General features: G+C 43.6%; 1 protein-coding gene across 1 annotated transcript in view; it reads right to left on the bottom strand.

Annotated features, from left to right (window-relative positions):
* The window catches only part of BARD1 (BRCA1 associated RING domain 1), a 67,921-nt gene that overhangs the window by 54,029 nt on the left and 1,727 nt on the right, over nt 1-12,165 (bottom strand). Inside the window, exons 2-3 of the mRNA XM_075000921.1 lie at nt 12,011-12,067; nt 4,941-5,086 (exon numbers count right to left, since the gene is read on the bottom strand). Of these exons, the coding sequence (XP_074857022.1) occupies nt 4,941-5,086; nt 12,011-12,067 (203 nt within the window). The remainder of the gene's footprint in view (nt 1-4,940; nt 5,087-12,010; nt 12,068-12,165) is intronic.

The following is a 12,165-nucleotide window of genomic DNA, read 5'->3' as shown; positions in this document are numbered from 1 at the left end:
GTTGCTGTTACAAAAATAGGGCGTGGACCTGAGTGGCCCTCCATTTCTGGGGGCCCTAGCAGCCTGCAGACAATTGTGATTCCATCTGCAGCCAGTGGAACCCACCTTCCTTCTTCCCCTGCCCTACTCCCCCGTGTGCCTCTCGCACAGCGAAGCCACGCACCTCCTGCTCCGGAAGGGAGGGGGAAGAGCAGGGACAGAGCATGGATCAGCAGATTGGTGATGCTGCAAACGTGCTGGGAGAGAGGGAGAACAGCAGGAAGTATGCAAGAGGAGCGTGGGGGCAGGAGGCAGACAAGGGAGCCACGGGCCACCTGTCTCATGGCCACAGGCCATCCATTAGTGATTTAGTTCTGGGGTCAGCAACCTAGCACGGGTGCCAAGAGCGGCACATGAACAGATTTTCATCAGCACACAAGGCAGGAGCTCAGCCCCACCGGACCTCCCCCATGCAGCTGGGAGCTTGCTCAAAGACAGGCTGCCTGTGGATTAACAAAAGACCAACTAATGCTACCAACCACCACCTGAAGAGCAAAGTTCTGCGTCTTCATTTATTTATGAAGCTGTTGTAAGTAGGACTTTTAGGCTACGTCTACACGTGCACCCAACTTCGAAATAGCTTATTTCGATGTTGCGACATCGAAATAGTCTATTTCGATGAATAACGTCTACACGTCCTCCAGGGCTGGCAACGTCGATGTTCAACTTCGACGTTGCTCAGCCCAACATCGAAATAGGCACAGCGAGGGAACGTCTACACGCCAAAGTAGCACACATCGAAATAAGGGAGCCAGGCACAGCTGCAGACAGGGTCACGGGGCGGACTCAACAGCAAGTCGCTCCCTTAAAGGGCCCCTCCCAGACACACTTTCATTAAACAGTGCAAGATACACAGAGCCAACAACTAGTTGCAGACCCTGTATATGCAGCACGGACCCCCAGCTGCAGCAGCAGCAGCCAGAAGCCCTGGGCTAAGGGCTGCTGCCCACGGTGACCACAGAGCCCCGCAAGGGCTGGAGAGAGAGTATCTCTCAACCCCCCAGCTGATGGCCGCCATGGAGGAGCCCGCTATTTCGATGTTGCGGGACGCGGATCGTCTACACGTCCCTACTTCGATGTTGAACGTCGAAGTAGGGCGCTATTCCCATCCGCTCATGGGGTTAGCGACTTCGACGTCTCGCCGCCTAACGTCGATTTCAACTTCGAAATAGCGCCCAACACGTGTAGACGTGACGGGCGCTATTTCGAAGTTACTGCCGCTACTTCGAAGTAGCGTGCACGTGTAGACGCAGCCTTAGTGACTTTAAAAACTATCACTGGCATTTGGACCATACAGAGGTCAAATTTCAGCACTCTGCCTTGGAAAAGTTGCTGACCCCTGATTTAGATTAACATTAGAAATAAGCAGTATGGGAAAAATAAGTACCTTACTTGTATTTGACAACTCAATGAGTGTTTTCAAAAATGTGGTAACGACTCAAGAGATTTGCCTACTATCACTTGGTCTCAATCTCCTCTCCTTTGTCAATCACCCAAAAGTTTGGTAAGGAAATAATGCGAGTGGAATCCTGGATCAGTAACGCTGCAGTCTCACAGCACAGTTACTACAACCGTCAGAAATGACAGCTTTCCACAATGGAGAATTGGTACCGTTGTGTCACTTTCTGACAATCCAGAAGCAATGAGATTTGCCTCCTGTTCTCATCATGAAGCAAAAAGCAAAAGATTTGGGTACAACACGGTCTAAAAACAAACACCACATTCCACAAAGGGCTGCAACAGTGTGAGGGTGGTCAGTGAAAAGAACCCTGCCCTGCACCTACAATGAGATTGTCTGGTACGCATCTCACTGAAGAGTTCCGCCTTCGAACTTTACACACACAAAATGTAGACAAGTAACAGAGAGAAAGCTGAGCTAGTCTATACACTATCAAAACAAAAAAAGCAGTCAAGTAGCACTTTAAACACTAACAAAATAATTTATTAGGTGAGCTTTTGTGGGACAGACCCACTTCTTCGGACCATAGCCAGACCAGAACAGACTCAATATTTAAGGTACAGAGAACGAAAAATAGTAATCAAGGTTGACAAATCAGAAAAAAAATTATCAAGGTGAGCAAATCAGAGAGTAGAGGGGCACAAGGGGGTGGGAGGAGTAAAGAATTAGATTAAGCCAAGTATGCAAAAGATCCCCTATAATGACCCAGAAAATTCACATCCCAGTTCAAACCACATGTTAATGTGTTGAATCTGAATATAAGAGAGTTCAGCAGCCTCTCTTTCAAGACTGTTGTGAAAATTCCTCTTCAGTAAGATGCAAACTTTTAAGTCATTAACAGAATGTCCCAATCCATTAAAGTACTGGCGTACAGGTTTGTGGATCAGGAGTGTTTTATGTCTGTTTTGTGCCCATTAACTCTTTGTCTAAGAGAGTTTGAAGTCTGTCCAATATACAAAGCATCTGGGCATTTTTGGCACATGATGGCATGTATGATGTTAGTTGAGGAACATGAGAATGTGCCCGTGATTCTGTGAATAACCCGGTTCTGTGAATAACCCGGTTCTGTGAATAACCCGCTATCGTCATCATGAATAAGTCAGACTATGAACAAGAGGGAGCCAGACAACTCTCCAACACCACATTTTACAAACCTCTCTCCTCTGATCCCATGTTGGAATTCCAGAAGAAATTACAACCACCACTTAAGGAACTCCCTGCTGCTACTCAGGACCTTATTCATTCAGACACACCAGCTGAGCCTCAGACTGGATTATTCTATTTATTTCCCCAAATCCACAAACCTGGGAACCCGGACACCCTATCATTTCAGGTATTGGCACCCTTACCACTGGACTATCCAGTTATGTGGACTCCCTCCTCAAACCCTATGCCACCAACACTCCCAGCTATCTCCGAGATACCACTGACTCTCTGAGGAACTTACAAAACATCGGAAAAGTTCCTGACAACACCATCCTTGCACCATGGATGTAGAGTCTCTGTGCACTAATATTCCACATGAAGACAGATTACAAGCGATCAGGAATACCATCCCTGATGTCACCACAGCCAATCTGGTGTCTGACCTCTGTAACTTTGTTCTCACCCACAATTATTTCTGATTCGGGGACAATTTATACCTCCAGATTAGTGGAACTGCTATGGGCACCCACATGGCCCCACAATATGCTAATATATTTATGGCTGACCTGGAACGATTCCTCAGCTCTTGTCCCCTATTACCCCTCCTCTACTTAAGATACATTGATGACATCTTTATGATTTGGACCCATGGTATAGAGACTCTAAAAGAATTCCACAGAGACTTTAACAATCTGCACCCCATCATCAATTTATGCCTGGATTACTCCACATGAGAGAGACATTTCCTGGACCCTACAGCACAAATCAAGGATGGCCTGATTGGTACCACACTCTACCAGAAACCCACTGATTGCTATACTTTACACGCTTCTAGCTTCCAGCCTGCACACATAACTAGATCCATTGTTTATAGTCAAGCCCTCAGGTACAATCGCATTTGCTCTCATCCTACTGATAGAGACTGAAAACTACAAGATCTTTAGCAAACATTCATAAACCTGAATTACCCACCAGGAGAAATAAAAAAAAAAAAACAAATTGACAGGGCCAGACGAATACCCAGAGACCAGCTACTCCAAGATAGGCCCAAAAAAGCCAAGAACAGAACACCACTGGTCATTACCTACAGCCCCCAACTCAAACCACTGCAATGCATTATTAAAGACCTACAACCTATCCTTAATCAGGATGCCACACTCCAGAAGGCCCTAGATGACAGACCTGTTCTCTCCTACAGACAACTTCCCAACCTTATGAGGATTCTCACCCACAACCACAATCTATACCACAGGAACACCAGTCCTGGAACTTTTCCTTGCAACAAAGCCCACTGCCAGCTTTGTCCACATATCTATTCTGGAGATACCATCACTGGACCTAACAAGGTTATGCACAGAATCATGGGCACATTCTCAAGTTCCCCAACTAACATCATATTTGCCATCATGTGCCAACAATGCCCAGATGCTTTGTATATTGGACAGACTTCAAACTCTCTTAGACAAAGAGTTAATGGGCACAAGACAAACATAAAAACCACTCCTGATCCACAAAACCTGTCAGCCAGCATTTTAATGGAGTGGGCCATTCTGATAATGACTTAAAAGTTTGCATCTTACTGAAGAGGAATTTTCACAACAGTCTTGAAAGAGAGGCTGCTGAACTCTCTTTTATATTCAAATTCGACACATTAACACATGGTTTGAACCGGGATATGAATTTTCTGGGTCATTAAGCGAAGTATGCAAAAAAGCCCCTATAATCTAATTCTTGACTCCCTACCCCCACCCTTCTGCCCCTCTACTCTCTGATTTGCTCACCTTGATCATTTGTTTCTGATTTGTGAACCTTGATTACTATTTTTGGTTCTCTGTGCGTTAAATATTGAGACTGTTCTGAAGAAGTGGGTCTGTCCCACGAAAGCTCACCTAATAAATTATTTTTTCAGTCTTTAAAGTGCTACGTGACTGCTTTTTTGTTTTAAAATGTAGACTATTGGACATGACAATGCTCACCACTTTCCTACTTGTAATCCATGGTGTCATGTGACTTGGGAATATTACAAACCTTTAAATCTAAATTTAGTACATGGATTCTTATGAATTGTGGATTAATGCAATTCTAGGTATTTTCCCTTTCTTTAATAAGGATCTAGGGAGATTTGAAGGCAATAAACCCAACAACTGTTATGTTTAAATGCAGATTTTCGAAATATGATTTGACTGAAACTTTCAGAATCTTGAAAGAGAGACCTGTCTTGTTCTTTAAAAGCATATGAAATTGACGCAAGTTTAAACAGGGAACACAATGTGGGAAGATCAAGGTCTTGTCTTACCTGTGGAGTCCTTGCCAAGTAGTTCTCGCAGTTTGCTGCACAGTTGGATCATGTTGTCTAGCTGCCTGTTTATTTGCACATCTTGCACCCAGGCTGGAGTATGACAGACTGGGCATTCTGTCCCAATGCAGTCACCCACACAAGCTCTGAAAATCAAGCAGTTATAAACACAAGTCATCTCAGATAGGTAGCTGTGTTAGTCTGTATCCTCGCAAACAAAAAAGCAGTCCTGTAGCACCTTAAAGACTAACAATATTATTTATTAAGTGATGAGCTTTCATGGGAAAAACCCACTTCTTCAGATCTGAGTCTTTCCCATAAAAGCTCATCAACTAATAAATAATATTGTTAGTCTTTAAGGTGCTACAGGACTGTTTTTTTTATTAAGTCAACACAAGTAAACAGGCATGGTTGCTGTAGCATCCATCTATGTTAGCAGTTCATAGGCAAGACATTTATTTTAATATCAAAAAGTTGGCAATGCAAAAAGTACAAGAATTCCCTAAAATCACTTACTCTGCAGAAGAAATCAAATATTTGGCATGGCAAATTACAAACCAGATTTAAACAAGCCAACTCCAAAAGGCTTATCAGCAAGTTGTGTCATCAAAACTGGTCAGTAAACTTTTGAATCTCACACTTGCTCACGTTAATCAAACTGAAAAATACTCCAAATAGCTACTTCTACTTAACTCTTGGTTCTTCTCTCCCCTAAATTGAACAGTGCTGTTTTTCAATAGCATTCCTTTTTATAGATTTGACAGCCTACTGTCACTTTTACCTGTCTATTGTAAAAACTGTCTTGATATCGTTAAGTTATACCTCTCTCATTAAGAAGCTTCCACGAGAGTCTATAGGTATCAGAATTATTTTATCAGTTTTTTAAACCTCTCAACAGCATAAGGAGAAACAAGATTGGTTAGTAAAGGTCATTTAAACCTAAAGCTATACCTTTCAAACACTACTTCTCCATACAATTAAAAAAACCCTTTTACTCATTTAATTACTATAGTAAAAAGAACAAACAGTTCTGTAGCACCTTAAAGACTAACAATTTATTAGGTAATGAGGTTTCATGGCTAAGACCCACTTCACTGGATTCTGTGATGAAGTGGGCCTTACCCATGAAACCTCATCACCTAATTAAAAAAACGGTTGGTCTTTAAGGACTGCTACGGGACCACTTGATTTTTTTGTGACGCGACAGACTAACGTGGCTATCTTGGGATTAGAGCAAAAAGACTTTTGGGTCCATCATACAAGTTATTAGATGGGATCTCAAAAGCACTTATGTACCTAGTGCTCTGTCAGTTCATGCCGTCTTACCATACACTAAGTCCCTAGGCAGACCTAACCTACGTCATCACTTCAAAGGGAACTTAGGCCAACACCGCGGGGATCTGAAATATTCAGACATCATGTAAATCAGCACACTAAAGTGCACTTCCCTCTGTTAATTTTGAGGTGGGAGATTTTTTCCAAAAGGCATAGATGACAGTTGGGTGTCTGACATCTTTATCTTTGAAACCTGTCACATGAACTTTACGTTCCTGAGAGAACAAGTCGTCTCGCATTGGATTGAGACTACGGAGATTACAGTTCAATTTCTGGCTGATACATGCTGGCTGTGTCTACATGAGAGAGTTCTTTCGAAAGATTTTTCAAAAGAAGGGGGCTCTTTTGAAAGATCCAGCACAGCATCTACACACAAAGTGTTCTTTCAAAAGTAAATTGAAAGACAGAGGCACTCCTTTCTAACTCACTCTTTCCCATTTCAGGAAGAACGCCCTCTTTTGAAAGGAAACGTGCGTAGACACACTGCAGGCCCTGGTTTTCGAAAGAGCATCCTCCTGGGGCCTGATTTTTTCGATCCCTGGTCTGCTCTTTTGGAAGAGCAGGGACCGCGTGGACGCTCTCTTTCAAAAGAGCAGCTCACTCTTTTGATCCACTTTTGTGTGTGTGGGCGCACGCTTTCAAAAGAAGCTCTTGCGGAAGAGATCTTCCAGAAGAGCTTATTTCAAAAGATCTCTTTAGTGTAGACACAGCCGCTGCGTGTGTGACGCTGGACAAGTCACTTATGGACATATTTTTAAAACAGCTTATCACCCAGCTGATCTTGTTCTTTACAGGAGCTGCCAGGTGCTGAGTATTTTGGAAGTTACGTAACCTCTCTGCCTCAGAAACTATTATGCCGTGTTACTGATGGGGATCTTTCTTCAATTCTGTACGACTTATTCATTATTTAGGTTCCAAACCGTTCGGGGCTGTCAATATTTATCTGCATATTCCCATGTATTTCCACTACCTGCAGTCAACATGCTGAAGTTTGGATCAGATCATACTAGAGATTGATTTTCATCAATATCACGGCCCATTAAAACATCTCCAACATGTGACCCAAGTACTGCAGCTCACTTGCTTTCACCCATTTTTATACAACTTAGTCATGTTTCTTCCCACCTTTTAGAATATTAATAGGACTCTAGTTGGTTGTGTACCACAATAACCTCATATCAGACTACTGCAAGTTTGACCTGACCTGACCTGACCTGACCATGCTTGTTTGGAAACAAAATAAACAGCCACTATGCAGGAATAAGCCGCCATAAGAAACCAATTTTAAACAATAATCAGTAGGTACAGATGAATAAAAACCTAGTTCACCATTAAAAATAAAGGACCATGATACTGTAGTTTGGATTATATTGGTAATACAAACTATTTGTTCTCTAGTAGCACGACCTGGAAAGAATAAAAAAAAAACCAAAACATCTTTTATCAACAGCTAAGGTGCCTGTTGGTTGTTCCTCCTGACTCAGCAGAGATTACAGTATCATTTGATGTTCAGAAACTTTTTTTTAAAAGAAAACCTTACTTCAGTAATATCTTTTTCTCCAAATTACAGAAGTTTTTCAAAATAAATTACTACTTTTTAGCTGTATGACAACTAGTCATTTAACTCATTTAAAAATACCTAGTACTGTTCCCTAGTGATCCATATTACCACCTCTCAAAACTGTGTTAAAACAGTGATATATCCTCTGCATAGTAAAGTCTCTTCACCAAACCTAAATTTGAGGATTAATTTACAAAGCACTAAATACTGTGAAAGATGGTGTAAATGGAACATTGGCGAAGGGTTCCAGCAGAGCTTGAGAGACAGAGATTAACAGATGCGGGGAGTTGCCACTGAAGTTGTAGACAATGCCTAGAAGAGAAACTGTAACAGAAGTAGGTCATTGATGGATCTTTCCAACAGATTTAAATGGGTAAAGATATTGCCAGAAGCTCTATTTAAAGTTTATAAATGCTGCCCTTTACCTCACTAGTCCTGAAGAATCAGAAAATGCCCCTTGCTACCGTTTTCCCATCAAGGCCCAGAAGGGTATGGCTGTGATAAAACATCAGCTGACTCGGACTTATGGGGCTATAAAATTGCAGAGTTAATGTTCAGGTCTGATGTGTATGCAGCTTTGTACTGCAAATCAAATGTTTGCTGGTAAGCAATTTGCTCTATATATGGCATGACACTAGTTTCTGAGGATCTAAGTGCTCTGAAACTTTATTCATTTGTTAAATGTCAGTTAACAAGGAGGTACTCGTGCAATTCCTGCATTTGTCAGGCAAACTTTGGCTAACCCTAAAGGGGACTGAGTCTGTAGACACTGAGGGCAGGTCTACACTAGACCTGAGAGCCAATCCTATAAATGCAATTCCAGCTACAACAACTGCACAGCTGGAATTTACTTAGCTAGGCTCGACTTACCTGGCTGCCCTCAATGAGGGAGGTCAACAGGAGAGAAACTCTCCTGTTGCCCTCCCTTACTCCTCACGATAATGAGGAATACAAGGATGAACTGTAGCAGCAACGAAGGGTCCTGTGGCACCTTATAGACTAACAGAAAAGTTTAGAGCATGAGCTTTCGTGAGTTAACTCACTTCTTCAGATGCTGGTCCATGAGCTGATGGGAATAAGGGGACTTCGAAGAAGGCAGGGTCCTTTAGAAAAGGAGCCCTGTTGGGACGAGCCGCGCGGCACGTGAATTTTGAAGTGCCGCGGCCGCCCGCTTGCTAATGAAGCGCTGAATATGCATTTCAGCGCTTCATTAGTAAACTTCGAAATGGCCATTTGTGTGGCCATTTTGAAGTTTGGGGCTAGTGTAGACGTAGCCTACAAGACCTTATTTGTGTCTCTAGCAGTGTGGCCTGCTGCACCATCAACTAGAGCAATCTTCCCTAAATAGAACTTCAAAATGTTTGTCAGAGGTTGGAAGTGGATGTCAGGAGAGGGCTCGCTTTTGTGATTACCTGTTCTGTTCACTGCCGCCAGGGCAACAGGCATTTGTCTCTGTTGGAAGACAGGATACTGGGCTAGATGGACCTTTAGTTTGACCCAGTATGGCCATTCTTATGTTCTTAACTATGTATGTGTCAAGGCAATAAAAACTGTGGCAACTCTCATGTTTCTGGCTAAGATAATGATGAACAAAATAATAACAAAAGTAACCAGAAGTGTCATCAGCGCCGTTATACTTTAATGATACCTGTGCAAGTTTATCATCAGATTTTGTTTTATCCTTTGGATCACTGTTGTGATGCTGAGAGGTCACGAAGAAATGCAATACTAAATCTTTAAACCAACAGAAACGAATGTAAATAGTTGAACTGGTTGAAGGTGTCACTTTTTATCCCCATTTCTATCTGACTAGCATCACATGACAGCTCCACATCATACCTCATCTTAAAATAGGTATCATAAGCCTTCAAATGATGTATGATGTGCCTGTGCAGAGAGGATATACATTAAATAGACTGAATTGGTGGTGTCTGACGCTTTCCCACCTACACTGAACAGAGAGAGGCCCACAAGGAAGATTGCTTTGACAACATAATTTTTACGAGCAGTGTCTATCGTATTACCAAGAGGCGGAGGTGAAATGCAAATTGTCTTACAACTCGCATCAAGTAAACTGTGCAGCTAAGGACTTGCTTATCTTTCCACATCTAACCTGACCCTGCTTGCTCTCTGGGAATTTCTGAACCATAAAAAGAATCCTTTGAATACTTCTGCCCATCCAATGCATACAGGGTCCTCCCAGACGAGGGTATTACAGTATGGATAAACTACTGAATGTTTCCAGACTAATTTTTGTAACTGAAAGGATCCCCTTGGTGTTCTCAGCAACACAATTCAAACATAAAGAAAATAATTTTAGCTAACCTTACAGTTTAGACAAATTGCCTCTCCAGGGTTGTGACTGAGAACCTTAAATGTTCAGGCAATGACCTGCTAAAACCTCCATGCTGACCAACCTAGGCATCCACCTAGACCACTTCTAGAGCCAAAAGAGGTTCTGCAAGACCTCTGTGTGAGTTATGTCTTAATTCCAAGATCTGTGATTTCTTGTGCAGAGCCAGACAGGCAGAGACATCCTTTCATTTTACTTTATTTTATCATTTACACACGTAATTTTCCCTGCTGTATTCCCCAAGTCCATTTTCCGCCTCTATAAAACAGATTATAATAAGGAGAGCATGAATTTCACTTTTTTAAAAAATTGTTTAACTTTCTCTCTGGACCTCGCTGTCCCCAGACCAGGAAAACTTAAGCATATATAAAATTGGGGTCTAATGAACTGCTCAGTTATGCGAAGCTAAGAGAACTATATATAACTAGGACACTTCCAAATTCACCATCCATTCTAGTCAGTTTCACAGCCAGAAAGTTTCAAAATTAGTCAATTTCAGATTAGGTGTTTGTAACCAGGAGAATAGGGACCCAAAATGGGATCCTGGTGAGGGAGGGAGAGTGAAGGTTGCGAAGTTATTGTACAAGGCTCCTAAGATTAGCTACCAATGTTCCCTGTCAGCTGTGCACTTGGGCAGCCACCCAGGAGAGATTCAAATGCTGCCCAGCAGATTAGAAGAGCACCCACCGCCAGCAGAATGTTTCTATTGGAGGTGCACATCCGCACATCTTGGTGCGCAGAACAGAATTTACTCTGCATAGCGATGGGAGGAAAAAAAGGAGGGAACATTGATTAACCCCCTCCAAGCACCCTGAATTGAAGGAGGTTCCTGAAGCTGGAAATGGCGAAGATTCGCCCCATGCTGTCGGCAGCACCCCAGCCAAGGTTCCTACCTGCTAGTTCATGCCAGGGACAGATAAAAGGAGGGGCATCCAGCCAGTTTGGGTCCCCCCACACCCCCTGGAAAAATGAGTGCCTCAGCCCTGGAAGAAGCCCCAAGGTGGAAGACCCACAGTTACCCTAAGCCCAACAGAAGCCGCTAAGGAAGAAGCCCCAACCACACACTGCCCCAGACTGGAAGGGAGGTGGAAGCCCTGGGCCCAGGCTGCCACAGCTGGGGTATTGGGGGCAGAAGTCTCAGGCCTGGGCTTCTGCAGCTGCAGCCAGCAGGACCATAAGCTCCAGGATCAGGAACAGCTGCACAGGAGAGGAAGCCCAAACTTTGGGATGGAAGCCAAGAGACCAGGCTATCCCAGGCTGGGGCTGAGGGGAGAGCAAAGCCTTGAGCCTGCACAGACCTGACTGGAACTGCAAAGAAATCCCCTGGCCTGGGCCGCCATGACGCTTGGCTACAGACATGAAGCAGAAGTCCGCAGGCACCCATAGCCATATGGAGAAGAAGCAAGAAGCCCAAAGCCCAGGCTGCCTCAGCTGCAGCCACTCGGAGCAAAAGCTCCCAGGCCAGCAAGGGCGTCTGCTGGAGGAAGCCTGGTGTTGTGGCAGGAGCTGGGGAGGACAGAGCCTGGCTCCTAGGTGCTGTAACACAAAAATGAGGGTGTAACACCCGTTTCCGCAGTGCTTCTAGGTGTAGGTCTGATCTCCCACCAAGAGCAGGGATGCAGGTGAACGATAACTCGTGTCCTTTCCCAGAGCAGCTGGACGAGCAGCTACTGGGCGTGGGGTCTAGCTGAAAGGGAGCTCAGATTTCACAGGAAAGGGCAGATGTCATGGTCCTTGACACATTTTTGATAGTCGTAAAATTGGTAGAGGCCTATTCATAACTGTTCACAGCTGGGTCAGATAAGTAAATACAGTACTTACACACAGAAGACATGTTCACATCTTCCTAAGCACACAGGTTCCTTAAGGATGTTAATGCTATTCAGAGAGAAAGAAAAGCATCATTGATTAATAAAGTATAACCCCTAAAACAGCCAAGACCTATTAGTTTGAAGGCATCTGTATTTGTGCCTGCA

This window comes from Carettochelys insculpta, chromosome 8 (genome assembly GCF_033958435.1).
Source record: "Carettochelys insculpta isolate YL-2023 chromosome 8, ASM3395843v1, whole genome shotgun sequence".
In the NCBI taxonomy this organism is placed as follows: Eukaryota; Metazoa; Chordata; order Testudines; family Carettochelyidae; genus Carettochelys; species Carettochelys insculpta.
This window is presented reverse-complemented; position numbering and strand designations above follow the sequence as displayed.